Source organism: Anguilla anguilla, chromosome 18 (assembly GCF_013347855.1).
Source record: "Anguilla anguilla isolate fAngAng1 chromosome 18, fAngAng1.pri, whole genome shotgun sequence".
NCBI classification, from domain to species: domain Eukaryota; kingdom Metazoa; phylum Chordata; class Actinopteri; order Anguilliformes; family Anguillidae; genus Anguilla; species Anguilla anguilla.
This window is the reverse complement of record NC_049218.1, coordinates 15,956,748-15,973,720: the sequence shown is the minus strand read 5'-3', so window position 1 is coordinate 15,973,720 and position 16,973 is coordinate 15,956,748. Positions and strand designations below refer to the sequence as shown.

At 37.9% G+C, this 16,973-nt stretch overlaps 2 protein-coding genes across 3 annotated transcripts in view; one reads left to right on the top strand and one right to left on the bottom strand.

The window, feature by feature from the left end:
• The window catches only part of myom2b (myomesin 2b), a 37,706-nt gene extending 27,646 nt beyond the window's left edge, over positions 1-10,060 (bottom strand). The window contains exons 1-9 of one of the 2 annotated variants that reach the window (XM_035400279.1): positions 10,011-10,060; positions 8,760-8,823; positions 7,533-7,661; positions 5,364-5,679; positions 4,687-4,841; positions 3,775-3,867; positions 2,074-2,162; positions 1,746-1,796; positions 1,106-1,270 (exon numbers count right to left, since the gene is read on the bottom strand). In XM_035400279.1, the coding sequence (XP_035256170.1) occupies positions 1,106-1,270; positions 1,746-1,796; positions 2,074-2,162; positions 3,775-3,867; positions 4,687-4,841; positions 5,364-5,679; positions 7,533-7,636 (973 nt within the window). In that variant the 5' untranslated portion in view covers positions 7,637-7,661; positions 8,760-8,823; positions 10,011-10,060. Of the gene's footprint in view, positions 1-1,105; positions 1,271-1,745; positions 1,797-2,073; positions 2,163-3,774; positions 3,868-4,686; positions 4,842-5,363; positions 5,680-7,532; positions 7,662-8,508; positions 8,569-8,759; positions 8,824-10,010 lie in introns of those variants that run through there. The other variant, XM_035400280.1, reaches the window with a different exon arrangement.
• Positions 10,061-10,144: 84 nt separating this feature from the next.
• rnaset2 (ribonuclease T2) lies at positions 10,145-16,743 on the top strand. Its single transcript, XM_035400281.1, has 10 exons — positions 10,145-10,413; positions 11,368-11,459; positions 11,616-11,670; positions 11,936-11,985; positions 12,210-12,267; positions 12,688-12,761; positions 13,195-13,308; positions 14,248-14,293; positions 14,526-14,600; positions 15,689-16,743. The coding sequence occupies exons 2-10, from the start codon at positions 11,386-11,388 to the stop codon at positions 15,914-15,916; spliced, it is 774 nt and encodes a 257-aa protein (XP_035256172.1). The 5' UTR covers positions 10,145-10,413; positions 11,368-11,385; the 3' UTR covers positions 15,917-16,743.
• The last annotated feature ends 230 nt before the right edge of the window (positions 16,744-16,973 follow it).

The following is a 16,973-nucleotide window of genomic DNA, read 5'->3' as shown; positions in this document are numbered from 1 at the left end:
GAGAGAGAACAACTGCAGATGTGTATTTCAAAGCCTATAAACCATAATATAAGAACATGTAACTTTCGGCATTCAAAGTCAAAAACTAAATGTGCACTGGTATAGCTGTACCCCAGAAAGCTGAAGCACCTGTTGTTGCATTATTAAAATGTTCTGCATCTACTTGGGTGTGTTCAGTCCATTATTAGTCTCTATATTATGTATCTTTTAGGAACGTTCATTTACAGCACAGTAATGTCATAAAAACACATTCCCTGTTATTAAAACAGACATTCTACATAAGGGATTAAAAAGCAAAGGGTTCAGGGTTAAATTTGCTTGTTATTTGTAAAAATAGAAAGCTTCACAGGGATGTGATTCAATCTCCACCTTGTTTTGTGCTTTGAGCATTTCACAAGTGTCTTGATCAATGAAAGCATATCTTCACAGGTCTGCTTCATTCAGGTGTAATCAGTTATCATACTCCTTACAACTAAAGGCACAAACTACATAAATCATCTGTTGTGTGGCTAATTGGAGATTATTTTAACTCCAAATATGCTTTGTTTTTGTGAAACAAAAGATAAATGCCAACCTTGATAATGCTTATTTTGTCTAAAAGTTTCATTTCAAGCAGCTGTTACTGACACACTGAAGACTTAAAAGATTTAGAGATTTAGAAGCAAATAATCTAGTTTGTGACATAAAAAGATGAAAGTGGGAAGGCCTGTGGATAGCCTTGATATGGGGCAATATCCAATGGATGTTTGAAGGATATGGATGGATATTAGATGGATATTTTCCCTCGTTTAAGTAGGCATACAGTTTAATGTCTCAAAATTTATTTTCATTCAGCATGTTTTATTCTTTTGTACACAAAAAATGGAATGCTGCAATATTTGAAAAAAAAGGGAATAATTTTATGAGATTTTAGGGGATTCACTTGCTGACATATATTTTTATTCAGCCCTCTCTACTGTCTGATTTTTCCAGTTACCCATTTGGGACAATCATAACCCAATGGTGCTGTTTGTATGGCTTAAAGTGTTGGAATGATTTTCTTATACCAAAATCCCATTTGCTTTACAACTGATGCATAAAATTGTGAGTGTCGCTGCTTTCTTACCGTCTCTGAACCACACAGCGTCTGGCTGTAGGTTGGCCAGGTAAGGGTTGATGTCCATCTTGCAGACCAGAGTGACAGTATCCCCCTCAGTTCCAAAGGTCACATCAAACGTCTCCAAGAAGGTGATGTCGATCTTAGTATACGTTATCTCAGGCAACATGGAGACTACGGTTAAAAATAATGTTATTTCATGTATGAATCTTCTCTCAGAATCCACTTATGATAACTAAGTGTGACCACTTATGATCACTAAGATGTGTGAATTATGACTAATAATTCACAATTATTTCAGTTTAAAAAGAGAAAAAAAAATTGTAAACATACAAATAAACCTGTATATTTCAGCACATATATACATAATATATAATTGTGTACTACACATTAAAATTATAGGATCAGCACAAAACTACTCCTTCTGAGTTCATTGAACTTTCAGTTTCAGTTAACAATGTGGAAAATATACCGAGTAAAATGCACACTATCAGAGTTCATTTAACACTGAACAATACTGCATAGTGCACAGATTTCACACAGTAATGTCAGCCCTTTCTCAGACAGTTATTGGGGTTGCAGTGGCTGTGATTGTGGCCTGCAGTATCTAGCTGACTTGGCTCAGTGTCAGCAGTGGTGGTGAACTTACACTGGTAAGGAAGCCAAGCAAAGGGACAGGATTCTTCTTCCCCTCGGAACCCTGCAGACACAAACAGATTACACATATTCAGCTTATATTACTTTTTCAGAAGCAGAAAGGCATAATTATATCATTTCTTATGAGATCTTATGCATGAGAGTGTGCAGGAGACAGCATGTTGTCATGGACACCAGTTATCAGACAGATTAATATTTTCCACTGACACATTCTTTGCTCTCTGCAATAATGGTGACATTGCACATTGCTGTGTAAGTTGCATGATGCATAACTCCACACTTTCATTAGCGTGAGTGATAGAGCTTCGCTACAGACTCACTCTTCACAATGACAGCGGCTTGAGAAGATGCCTGCCCGTGCAGGTTAGTGGCCACAGCGGTGTAAAGGGCTGTGTCATCCGTGCTACACCTGAATGGAAGAAAGGGGGCCATTTCAACATTGGAGCACAAATCAGAGAAGGGGAGAAACACTGGGGCTCACACATAGTACTGGTGTTTATCACAAAAACATTATAGAAAGCAAGGGAGGTAATTTGGCTTCATTTGTTCAGGATTTGATTTCTTGCTTTAATTTTGAACTTTTGAATCAGTTGAAGTCCTCCCACCTACCCACTCACTGTTTTTTTAACTTACTTGAGAGTACAGATGAAAACCAGAAGCTATTTAGACAAAAAAAACGAATTAGTATAATACATTTACAGTAAAATATGCAAATGTAACTGTACTGTGCAAGTAACTCCTACATGGTATGCACAACATATTTGAAATCTCAAGCTGTAAAGGAAGAAGCTTCGACACCGCCAGGTCTCATGAACCCATTCAGGAAAACCTGGCTCAGGCATTCAGAGCACATTCAGCTCGAGAGGATCCTGGGTGAGAAGTGCAAGGAGAGAAGAGAGGGGAGACGCAGCAATGTGACCTTCCTCCGGCGTGTGCTATTTTAAAGTTTTCTTCATCTGTCTCCTCAGCGCCTGAACAACTACCCTTTTTTCCACCCCGTTCTCCTCTCGATTTAGGGAGGGTTGGCTCTGAGTCCTCGGCCTCTTTATTAAAACAAATGTTGAATGTGGGTGTGGGGAGGGGGGAGTCTTGTGCTTTGTGGGTGCAGTTGTGCCAGACGGAGAGACGGAACGGCAGCGAGGAGCCGGGGTGCTCTTTAAAGAGGTCAGGTCTCAGATGACACATCGCTCAGCAGTTCAGCAGGAACAGCTGAGGAGCCTCGGCGATCAGGGGCGTAGCCGACGCCCAGGCCTGGACTAAATTGGAAAAGCTAACCTGCGACGCCTGGGCACGTGACCACCTTTCTTGGGCACCTCCGTGTAAATCACGCTCACACTAAATGCAGCCATTGCAAGCTGCCGTCACGGCTCCCTCCTCCTTCCTGGCAGTACATGTACCGCAATAAGAATGTAGACTAACCCAAAGTGACAGGATATATTGTCATAACATGGTCATGCCACTGCAGTAATGTAAGACATATGAAACGGCTTCATTGTAGTTTCACATAAAATCTTACATAGTGCAACACCTCCATGTAATTTCACACTAAAATATGGATTTTTTTCTTTATTTCTTTTTCATGCTAATATCAGGAGAAAGGTGGCACCAGACATCAGCATGTAACTGTAATTCAGATAAATATCTTAAACTAGCTTACAGTTGACACAGGTAGTCAGTAGCTGAGTTCACTACAATTATATAGCTTATAGTGTTATGTTCTCATAGGGATTTGTGTGTTATCTTACTGGTTGTACGGCACTGATATTTAATTATTTATTTATTTATAACTATTTGTGTTTTTTTTTTGTATAGACAAACATTACACACTTTCACTGGGTAAAAGCATAAACCAGATAAACAACTGCAAATGATAATCAAAATAATCACAGAATAAATGCACAAAAGGAGTTTGTATGTACCTAAAGCCTGTTTTTTTCTGCAAGGCTTAAGACTGTGGTATGTCGGCTCTAATGACGTAAATGTGACATTAGGTCTCGTGGGGTTTCCAGGGAGTTCAGTACCTGGTGATCTCCAGGCTGTGAACTCCATAATTGCTCTCCACAAAGTATTTCGCCGCTGTGCTGGCTGTGTCAATGAGGACATTGTCCTTAAACCTGAAACAAGGAAGAATACAAAACAATACAACCATTTCCTTCTTTATTCGGCAGTTCCTACTTTCCCCCTAGTAGTAATCTAGCATACTGCTAAAAACATTTTTAAAAAAAAATAAATAAAAACCATAGGTGTCTATGCAACTATGCTGCATAAATGTTTGAATTATATAATTATATTTACTTTACACCAGGATCTGTAATTACAGGATCTTGATGACCCCTTGAAAATTTAAGGCATTCTATGTATTGCACACCTGTACAAGATGTATATACTGTATGCATGAATGCATACATGCAATAGTACAGTTGGTTTCCATTTTATATATTGTGGTCAAACAAACTGCTCAAAGTACATACTGCCAAATAAGTATTTAACAGGAATATGTGTAAACATAAATGTCAACTTTAATGGTGTGTGTGTGTGTGTGTGTGTGAGAGAGAGAGAGAGAGAGAGAGAGAGAGAGGGAGAGAGGGGGGGAGAGTGTGTGTGTGTGTGTGAGAGAGAGAGAGAGAGAGTGTGTGTGTGTGTTGTGTGTGTGTGAGTCTAAAGCATCTGTCTGACTTCAAAGAGAGAGAGCTGGCTGCAACAACATGAGAAAAATTCTGGCAGATGTGTTTGGCTCTCATTTGAAAAGAGCCCTTTGAAAACAAACTTGCTTCAAGGATTTGACAGTAAACTATGATAAAATCCTTAGGAAACAACTGAAGTACTACAGTGGCCTCGACCTGCAACATACAAAAAACATTCATAAAAGACAAACATGACTGGGCTGAGTGGAGACGCCAGCTAATTTGGCCTTGTATCTATGGAATCCTCACCATTTAACATAGGGGGTGGGGTATCCATGCACCGTGCAGAATAGCTTCACAGAGGTGTTCTCAAAGACTGTATGGGACCTCAGCCTCACCAGGAATTCGGGACCCCTGATCCTGGACTCCTCACGAATGTACTTTTCTGATACCTTCGTCTTCACCTATCAGGAGCCAAGTTTCATGAGTTGAATGCTGGTAAGGTAGAACATTTTGTTAATTGAATTCAGATATAGAATTCATTACATAAGGGCACCTATGTCAAAGAGTGCTCCAAGCACTAGGGGAGTCAACATTTCATGAACTGCTTAGAGATATTTTATGCATATCTCTAAAAGTCTAAAAACTGGAGAAATACCAGATAACTGGAAGCAAACTACTATAATATCAAATATAAGAAGAGCACTTATCCAGCAAACTATAGGCCTATTAATTTACCTTGCATTCCATGTAAAAGATTGGAATGTTCTATTGTAATTTTTTCTTAGGAAAAAGCGATATCTTAAAGGATATGGATTATGTATTTGTATGTTCATATGTTCTTAAATAGAATGTTTTGAAAGTCATGTGAAGTTCCCAGGCCAAATTGGTGCAGTTAACCCTTCTGATATCTGGAGATATGTGATCATGTGATCCTCACAGACATAAAATTTCCAGTCACATAGAAGAACAAAAAGGAACTTTACCACTTCATTAATTCTCTTCCGTACTTTGTACGAGTATTCTAGGCTCTCTTCCTCATGAGCAGTTGCTACAGTGGACGAAGAAGCAGCAGTAGACGCAGCAGTTGCAGTAAACGCAGTAGCTGCTGTAGTTGCACTTGCTGCAGTTGCTGAAGTAGTTGATCTTGAAGCAGTAGTTGATCTTGTTGCACTAGCTGCAGTAGTTGATCTCGTTGCACTAGCTGCAGTAGTTGATCTTGTTGCACTAGCTGCAGTAGTTGATCTTATTGCAGTAGCTGCAGTAGTTGCAGAAGCCACAGCAGTTGCAGAAGTTTTAGATCTGAGAGAGAGAGAGAGAGAGAGCGAGAGAGAGAATGAGAGAGAGAGAGAAGGGGAATTAAAGGGAATTCATAAACAAAATGACATGGCACAATTCTGTGGAGCAAGTCCCACTTTGATGTGATAGTAAGATCATAAGATGGAAGAATGCTTGCATCCCACATTACTGATATACACTTCTGTGAGTCCTTTATCTAATCTTTATAGAAATTTTCAACAACTTTTTTTAAGCATGTGAAAAATATGCTAAATAATGATGCAATACAACCACCAAATATCATTCCACAACCTTTATGAATGATGTTAAAATATGAAACTTGTAGTCTACATGTGTTTAGTTCTTTGTTTTTTTTTTTGTTTGTTTTTTGTTCATAAAGTGGCCTTGCTGAATCTGTTTGCATTGACACAGGATTAATCATCTGTGTACAAGTGTAAAATACTATAGTTCACATTACTCATTTTATCAGTTATGTTTACCCAAATAGAACTGTAAATATAACATTTGCAAGTCAAATATGAGAACTATGAGGATGTTTATAAATTACAGTAGAATACAGTAGATTGAATTTCATATTGAATGGCCTCAAAGTGTTTACTGTGAAGTAGGAGGGTGGGGGATCACCTCAACTTCCACAAAATTGTAGTAGCTAGGCAGCCATTTTACAGTATTAAGCTCAGCACAGCACAGCAGAAGTGGACGGATAGGTTGTTTTAAGCCAATTGAATCAGGGGTAATATTATAGTCTGAATTGCTTCCATTCAGAATTTGGACAGGACCCCAAACTTTTTGCTATAAGTGCCGTGGAGCACCAGTGGGTAAGGACCTTGACCTTATCCAGAGATTACATTCCCATAGCATAGCGTCACCACAATTGCTCCAGGATATTGGTTTTCGACTTAGTCTTGGTCTAGAGGGAAGAGCACCCCCTACAGTCCCACCAACACCTCTTCCAGCAACAATTTATTTTGTTTCTTCTCGTGTCCTCTGCCGTCCGAGTAGCCTAACTAAGCCTTTAGCTTCAGAAAACAGGCCAGACAAAGTCATGCAGTTATATGGCTTCCCGTAGAAAATTCTTATACCTATTGAAACCTTTTATTACAGTCTTTAACATATGTATGAATTATTTGCTTTTCAAATGTGATATCCTTCAACAGGTGAAGTAACTAATGAAAATGCAGTCATTTAAAAAAAATGTCGATAAATATTGGACATCTTATAACATATCCTTCAGACTAAGTGTCACCTCCCAGTAACACATTTTTTTCACTTTATTGCATATTAAATAGATCCCATCATTATGATAATATTTTTTATAAATTTCTGAACGACAAAAGACACAGATTGCTTACTAAAAGTGTAAGAATGTCTGAATCACAAAATATACAAATAGATAATTTTTAAAAAAGCTAAGCTTTCTTGTCAAGCACTGTTTCAGTGCCCTAAATGTTATGACATAACACTGTACACACTGTACACCGCACACCAACCAATCAGTTTCTGTGTTTTTAGCATTCATTAAAGTCTATCCTTATTACAATATAGGCTAAGTACAGCACTTCTGTTCATTTATATAACCTGGATGGTGGACACTGTAAAGTTCAAGAACAGGACTGTGAACTTATCACAGCATTTAGCTTGAATCCCGAGGATTGCATCAGCACATAAAAATAATAATGAAGAAATGAAATAGGAGAACATTGTGGAGGGAATTTGGAAAGTGGACTTTGTTACACAATTAATCCTTCCATGAATGAATGTACATACTGAGACAGTCACTTAATTTCCAAACATCTACCTGTGCAGCTATCCAACTACAGATAAAATTATGTTGAGAGATGAGCTGCATATCCTACCTTGAGGAGTATTCCTTGACTACATATTTAGAATCACTGCTGCGGTAGTCATAGTTGTAATGCCTGTACTTGCACGGGTAAAATGGCACGACCTTGGTCGTCATGGCCGCCAACAAATTTCAAAAAGACCTATCAAAAAAAAAAAACATACATGAAAACATCACTAAAAAAACATTTAAACACATTTTTGTGGTCAACACATTTCCGCAATTTGAAGCGAGAGTAAATTAAGCGATATTATATTTCAAGTGGTCTCATGTTTTAGGATTAAAATGTCAAATACTAGGTCTACAGTTTTTGACATATCAATCACATGCACATTCAGTAATAATAACCATAGGTTTCTATGGTGGCCTAAATGAGCTTAAAAATATATCGATTTTGCTGCAGGTGGATTCACTGCAAACATTTGAGAGTGTAGTTCTAAATTGCGCTCTCAAATCCACATTAAAATCTCCATAAACTTGGAACACTCTCTCTGATGATTTTCCGGATGTAGTCTCTCCGCTGCAGGTTCAAGCAGCCTATCTTTAGAGCGGTAAGCTAAATCAGTTGCGGTGGTACGAATTCAGTGTAAATGTGAACAGCAATGTAATTCCTCCCAGCATTTGAAGAGCGTTACTTTATTTCATATAACTTAAAAGCATATATCTGCTCTAATGTCTTTTCACACAAAATAGTAGCCTATATTGATATAGCTGCAATTTATGTTGAAAATCCAGATCTTTCCAAGACATAAAGATATTGTCAAAAAACTATTAAGATCATTACATTACTGTTAAGATCACTAATGCAAATAACGCTATCAATAAAAATGTGCAAGTGGGCAAGGCTAATGATTACATTTACATTTAAATTAATAGTAGGCCTAAATGTGGATTAAAGCTCGTATAATTAATATATTTGTGCGTAAACTTTATTTTGAAAAATCCATTAAGTCATACCAGGCAATGTTATCCAGGATTTAAAAATATACCTTCAAGTGTCAGTTCTGCAGTGACTTCTTATTCTGACTCCATTCAAGGTGATGCTGTAACTGGGTGTAAAGGTTCAATTTTACCACTATTCTGGTGTGCAGCCAATCAACCTATTATTCATCCCCTCGGCCAATATTTTAACTTGTTACTCACAAAAATATGAAAAATCCCCATATTTTCATTTGCAATAGTCGGAGGACACGCGTTAATGTTCAAGATGAAATATAGCAACAAAGGAAACCCAACTTACCCCGTGAGATTAAAAGAGCGCAGAGCGGAGGATGATCGGCGCGAACCCACTTGGGAATCACTTGCTGATGAAAACAAAAATATTGCCCCCACGGAATGCTTCTCCACTCGCACCCCATTTAAGGATATGCATAGAACTATATATAGCATTTGCATCAACTTTCTGCTTCATTTCTCACTTGCAGTAAAACGCATCGCTACAGGTTACAGGGTACACTGAATACGCATAATAAACATTATTTAAACAATATATTTGCTATTCTTTCTTACACATAGCTTAAAAGTGCTGTTTGGGTCAATGGAATGCAGTGTGTATGGACTCAGAGCTAATCAATGATAAAAAATAAAATTAAAAACACTGGCTAACGAACAAGTCTCCATGGGTGAAAAAAACTATTGGGTGTGAAGACAAACTACATCTGAGCCCATGGGCTTACAGAAGGTGTTATCTGAAAAGTTGAGCGATAAATGTATTTAATGGCTCATATATTGATGGATAAAATAGAGGGATATATGCGGTGTTAGTCGCCCATTGCATTTAAAGTACAGCACTGTCCATTACCTTAAACCCTTTTTAGGTTTCTTAAGACAGCCCATACCGCCCCTCAGCTGAGCTCCTTCCAAATTCTATTTTTAACAAGAGATCAAGTTTTCTTGAAGTCAGTAAAGGGATACTGTTTACTGTTTTTTATTTTTAAATATCGGTCAACGTGTGTTCGTGAAATAAAAATAATCAAAGACAGATGATTTTCTTTGTTGCATTCAATAGAGAAATTTCAGTAGGCTACTATATTCTCCATTTCGTACAATATGGATATTATGTGGTGCAGTAGCCTATTGCTGTCGTGCTGAGCAGTAGGCCACCGCCGGTTGAATAAATGTCCGAACGGACTTCATATATTGATATTAATTACACCATCTCTCTCAGAAAAAGGAAGGCTACGGAAAAGTGCCTAAAAAGGTACAGATCTTGTCACTGGGGTGGTACCCTATAGTAGTCTTACATACTATAGTAGCCTACTACACTTACGAATAGGCCTATCCACATATAACATTGCTGTATTAGTACATTATGGAAATGTGTCCCAAAAAATGTATCTGCACTGTATGTTTCTGAGGGTGTTGCGATTAGTCCGTCAATTATTTTTTTAAAGTTATTTACATATCTCGACTTGCACCACTACCTGAGATATGTATTTTTTTTTTCTTTTTTTTTTTTCAACAATAACCATGTGACGCGGAATTGTCTTACCCATTGTGAATTGAGCACCGATGTGAACCATTAGTGTGAACGCTATACAGTTAAATAAGTCTGAAGCTGGCAAATGGGAAATTACAGAAGTCATGTGAGATAAATGTGAGGCGTTGTCACGTGACTGCATTTCAAAGGCAAGTCTGCGCAGACGCGTCCAGCCAGAGCGGAACAAAGCGCATCTGTTTACTGTCTAAACCAGAAGTCTAAACTAACCCTAGCGACGTTACTGTATTTACCGAGTAATTTCACTGCGAGGACTCAGAAGTTGACTTAACATCGATAAACAATCAACCGGGCTGCTAGCTTACATACCATACGAATGCTACCGATAGCAAGCTAAAGATCTTGCGTTATTTTGGCAATTGCCCTAAGTTAGTCTAGGTGAAACATTTGACAGGAGGTAAGAATTTATTTGCTAATTTGGTAGCTAAATTCATGTTAATAGTCGCGTACAAATGTTATTTGTTGTTGCCAATGTTGTTTGGCTAGCTGAACGCAAAGTTACGGTTGATTTTTTCACTTCCGTTCAAGTAACCAAGTCTAGAGACGACTAAAAGTTTGCTATACTTCAGTGCAAGACAGGTTATTGGTAAACAAAAGGCGCAACGTTGTTTGGTTATTAGTCGCAGTTATTTTGATACTGTGAAAATTTTGCCTTCAAGTAAAACTGAAATTATCTTACTAGATAGCAAGGTTGTTTTACGGGACTGATGTTTTCAATGTAATAATAATACACCAGTAACATTAACACTGCAATGTAATACGCATTTGCTGCCGCGGTAGTGCCAATGGCAATCGGCAGAATTTTGTTCTAGCTACTTCTTGCAGACTAATCTAACGTTATGTTGGTTGTTTTTTTTCTGATTGATACACCCCTTGTAGGCTAAATGTACCCTACTTTAAGATATGTATCAATTCCTATTTATTTATATTTATATTTAGAACATTCATATGCAGTGCCTGTTTACGACAATCAAGTTATTTAGACTGAATTAATTGTAGATGCATTTATGTTGCGTATTCGCACCTTCAGATGGTAGGGTATCGAGGTATGAAGAGAAAACGAAGTTCTTCATTAAAAATGGCTTTTCCTCTTTCCCAAATCAACCAAAAACCAACCTAATAGCTTACACCATTGTCTCTATTCCCCTGGCCTACTGGTCTGAAACAGCCATATAAAGTGCATGTCATATTTGACAGGAATAGCAACTACAGGAGTGCAGTTATTCTAAAAAAAATAATAATACAGCGTGGCCTAAAACATTATGCCTATAGGTTCCCACAGAATACGTACATACCAAACCGAAGGGCCATTGAGAGAAATATTTTAATTATTTTACTTGTTTTGTCACAGGATTGATTTTCCTGGACAATGGGCTCATTTGTCTTTTTTGCCCTGCTATTCCTGGCCTGTGGTCCTGGGGCTTTATCGTTTAAACTATTTAGGTAAGTGACTTTGTGTTTCTGTTTTATTCTAACCTTTCTGATATGCCTTCCAACTGCAAACATTTAGTCATCACTTTGTTACAGATAAATAGGGAAGTGGAATAGAATGTGCATGTTTGCAAATAACTGATACCCTTTCTTGTTTTTGATTTGCAGGCAAGAATGGTCAATGCTGATTTTGACTCATCACTGGCCACAGACATTTTGCAGTGTAAGGGTTTTTTCATACTTAAAAAATATTTAAATTAAATGTTGCCCTTTATTTTATTTTTTTATTTTTTTGTAATTCCTTCACATTTATTTAATAATTATTTTGAATGATCTGATCGCTGTGGATCTTGTCCTTTTGACATTTTATTGAATAATGTTCTAAAAAATACTTTAGGTTTGAAAGGGACAGCTTTGCGTAATGCATTGCATTTCGTAGTTACTGTGTAGGTATATAGTACTATTTATAACTGTTTGTGTGCTTTTAGGAGGAACATTGTGAGACAGATATTGGCTACTGGACTTTGCATGGACTGTGGTAAGACATTTCATAGGTTTTTGCCCTGGACAGTTATTTTGGTATGGATTGTTTGTGGGGGAACAGATTATAGGAGGAAAATGTTTTAAGTGTTTTGCTGCGGCTCTCCAGGTTAAGAAATAATTGAGTGTTGGGGGAATTTATTTATGGCAGTGAACCTTTTGAGCTTTATATGTTGATTATGAAGTAGTGATGTCATCACTAAAATCTCTGTATTCATACAGGACAAACAAAGGATTTACATGCAATTCATCTTGGCACTTCAATGCAAGTCTAATAGAGGTATTTATCAACCGTGGTGCAATTGTGTGCTGGTAAACTACATAACCTCAGGAGTCAGTGAGAGGGGAAAGTGGACACACACACACATAAATACATGCACTCACGTTCGTAAATATGCACTTACACATACACCACATATATACAGACATGCACTCGTATATTCACACTCAAACGCACACACACGCACAATTGCCTATTAGACAGGGATTGTAGGTCTTCCTCATTTGTGATACAATGTCTAGCCGGCTTACTTGGAAATTAAACGCTCATCCACAGTCAAAAAACTGCCGAATTACACAGTGTCCTTTCTTTGATTTATAACAATTTGTAGCTCAGACAGTGTAGAGGTTATTGCTTTTTTGGCCTAGTGTTGGGTAGTGTGAACATTTTTCTTGCTGTTTTTATGGCCTGGTTTTGCAGGACTTGATGCCACAGATGAGAAAATGGTGGCCTGACCTCCTTCATCCCTCTCCCTCTCCAGCCACTGCCTTCTGGTACAGTACATTCCACTAAGATTCATCAGATGTTACGTTACATTTATTTGGCAGATGCTTTTATCCAAAGCGATGTACAATAAGTGCGCACTGAAGGTCATTGGAACAACTATAGCACACAGGTCCGATAAAATACAATTCTCGTTGAGTATCAGTTATCCATGGCCATGACCATCAGATCTGGTTAACGCAGTAAGCATAGGCTAAGTCAGTAAAGTTACAGCAAGTCAAACTAAAAGTGAGGAAATCTCTGGTCGACCACTAAGACTACCCAGTTCAGTAAATAATCCAGCTGTATGGTCTGTGAGTTATAATGTACGCTGTGCGAAGTCATTTTGGATATGTATGTCTGCTAAATGCTGAAAATGGAAATGTATTATTGTGTACTGAATACTAAAGCCGGCTGTGACTATTGCCTTTTTTGCCCTTCCAGGAAACATGAGTGGATGAAACATGGAACCTGTGCTGCCCAATTAGAGAGCATGGACACGGAACATAAATACTTCAGCAAGGCCCTGGAGCTCTACAACAAACTCAACCTTGATGGGTAGGCTGATTGTTACAGCATGTGTTGCTACTGTTTCATACTGTGCTGTTCTTGCTACTATGACAGCACAACGCCTGTTACATAAACTGGATATTATTATTGCAATTATTACTTTGTAACCATGAATGGTCATGATGAATATAAAATGGCTCGGTCTATATTATGCGTAGTAAAAAAATAGTCTCCAGCCTTGTTTGGATATTTTTGATGCCACTACATCTGACTGATTATTATTATGACATACAGTTTCCTCATTCATAGTGATTATTCAGTTAGTAATGTACCTTGTTTGTTTAAGAGGAGATACATTAGCTGTAAATGATGCACTTGTTTACTCCCTTGCAGGGACCATCATTCGCTTTCATAGTGTTCAACAAAGAAAAGTAGTATTTGACATTGTCAGCAAAGACAGGAGTATAGTTGATCAAGATTCAAAACTAAAAAAAAAAAAGAAGAAGTTTTCATTTGCAGGCAGAATTAGACTGTGACCAATGGAAAGAGTGGCTGAGCCAGTTTCAGATTGCTTTCATTCCTTCCAGTTAACAAAAATGTATTTCCTGTTTGTGAGACTGGCAGCTTGTGTGAACTAGGATGAGCTTGGTTTCCATGGATGTTTTGCTGTGCATAACATAACGTAAGACGAGAACAGGCCATTCAGCCCAACACTGCTCGTCTATTCCTACCACTAAACTGTACGTAATGCTTAGTTTATCTAAAAGCTAGATAGGATCTAACACTGTATCTAGCCGGGCCTTGAATACCTCCAGTGTTTCTGCCTCCGCTACATGTCCAGGAAATAGTCCTGCATGGTTCTGTCTCTTGCAGAAGAGCACTTGTGGCTAGACCTGCTGACAGTTTGTGCTGTTATGCGGTTCTTTGTCCTGCATAACCATTTAAATTCCGGTGCATTTTCCAAGCGGCTGCATTTTACCATTTCAGCACCCTGAGGGATCACAACATTGTGCCATCAGAAACCTATTACTCCGTGAGTAAACGCTCATTTCCACAGTTTCTAACTGAGGTCAATTGCCAATATAAAAGACCAGTTGATTGTGGTATCTTATTTTATTTGTAAATCTTGTCCTCAAATTAGCTAGATAGTACAAAAAGTTATTAATGATGATTTCAGTGCATGCCATACCTTTGGCTGGATAGGAAAACAACCTACGTTTGTTTTGTTATTTGTAATTTCTCCATTTTTGTCTGTTTGATTTTAGCTGGACGATATTGAAGGAGCCATCTTAAGTTTTTATAAAGTGAAGCCAAAGATCCAGTGTATCCATCCAGCAACGGTAATTTTTTTCTTCCTTGAATTAAACAGGGGGAATGTTGTGTCAGATATGGACAAGGATTGCAGGCATTAAACCGCAGATAAGAATGAATTCATTTGTAACTTTTTAAGAATGGATGCGTGATTTGTAATTCACTACTTGGTCAGGGTGAATAGAACACATTGTATATCTCAATCTAGTAAAGCCACTGAATCAGTGAACATAGAGGCCCCTGTTTTTTGGACAATCCCATTTTACCCATTTTGCAGAAGTAACAGCGATGGCTGCAGGAATAATTCATGCATTTTATCCATCTTAATTACCTTAGCCTTGTTTGAATGGGAACTCAAGCCAATCAGCCATTGGTTTGAAGAGGTAAAGCTCTCTACACTGTGACTCTGTAGGACCCTCAGTGAAGAGCTCTTTAAATTTCCCTTCAGTGAAGAGCTCTCTGAACCTGTACTGGAGGTCTCTAGGGCTTTAGTGCAGAGATTTGTCAAAGTCCCTGTATCGCAGGTCTCTTGAGTCCTCATTTGTTGTCTGTGAAACCCCCTGCATTTCCCTAGTGGCCATCACAGATTTACACTTTACTATCTGATACTGATGTGAAAAGCCAGTTTGCACATGGGTAGGCACTGCATAACAGTAAGCGAAGGATATGTTTCTGTATAGTGATGGACAAGAAATTAAAACGAATTCAAAAAGTGCCGATTACCAGGACCATCAAGGAAAGAATGTTAAATCATTGTCATTTCTCTTTTGATCCATAATTAGTGTACATAGTTGTATAAATGTGTTGTTTTTCAATTCATGCACAGTGAAGTGTTTGTAAGGAAGAATCAGCTTCTGATGCTTGATTCAAAATGTGGGGGTGAGGGCATGTCATGCCCTTTGCACAGAAGCATTTCTATAAATATGTCTTGGAAATCTACTGTTAATCTTGTCCTAAATCAAGCTGTTCCAGCCTGACATCCATTGAATCCTCAAGGTCCTCATGATTAAATAAATGCAGACATGTACATAACTTCTGCAAGCTTACCAGGAATTTGGAAAAGTGAATCCCTTTGACAGTCTGCAGTAGAAATGACGAATGCTCTTTTTCCACATAGGGAGAACAGATGCAGGTATTGGGGCAAATCGAGATCTGTTTTGACCCAGAGTTTACCTTGGTCGACTGTCACAAGGCTGCAGAGGATCCCAGGAGCGGCCCTAATGACAACCTGACCTCTCACCCCTATGGCGATACAGGGTTCAAAGTGTGTGACAGGTCCACGAAGGTTTACTACCCTCCCGTAAATAAGGGAAGCATTAAGCATCACATGAGAGGGTTCCTTTAAGTCTGGGCCCAGTCTCTGCCATCTATACTCAATTAATACTGTAAATTGAAATGACATCAGCATACTGTGCATTTCAGGTGCTCCAACATGCCAAATGGCAACATCAGTTTTTTAAATTGTGCTGTCTGTGAGCTAATTAGCAGCAGCATTTGGGTTATATGTATAATGGGTATTATTATTCTGAAACTGTCTGCCTTTTATCATTTTGGCTTGGCCTTTGACTTAATGGGACCAACGCATCACATTAAATTCAATTCATTTTCACTTTTTAACTTTCAATGATGTCATAAAATTAAACCACTGTAAACGAGTCATCGAATCACGGATTGGCTCGTTTATTCAAGTTTATTCAGTTATTGGTGGAAGGGGATATTCACTGTTGTTAAAATATCAGTGGAAGGGGATATTTTGACTCTAGATGATTTTTTTGTTTGTTTTGCACTCAATCATGATTGTATAATTGTGTCATTTTTACATTACATTCTTGCATTACATGTATTCAGCCTTTAATCTTTTGGACTTGACTTGAAAAACTCTAGGCGAAAACACCCCAAAAAAACAACAACACATTGCATGAGCATTTCCTGTGCATGAACCTCAAGATCACAGCATTTTTCATTACAAAGTAAAGCCATGTTTATAAACTGCGGAAACGTTTCATGCACTTTGATTTAGTAATATTATGGATGGTTTTAGTTCTTAAGTCATTTTCAGAATTCTTAGTATAAAAAGTTTATATCTAATGAAGTTGTAAAAATTCTTCCTTTTGAATTTTGTGTAATTGTGCCCCGTTTTTAAAAATAAATTTGTTTTTTGGTGTAATTAAACTTGAGTCTTTATTTGTGACTCCACCCAAATATTTATTTACACAGTGCTTCAGAAATTATTTCTTGATTGTATTTTCCCCTTTTTTTAAATTATGGTTTGACTAGAATTTGAAGAACTAATATATTGGAATGAATCCCTGTTGGTGTCAAACCTACAGTTTAAAGCTGAGGTTCTCACGTGAAGGTAGCCAATATTCACCATCTGTCAGAGGAATAATAAAATGGTTGAA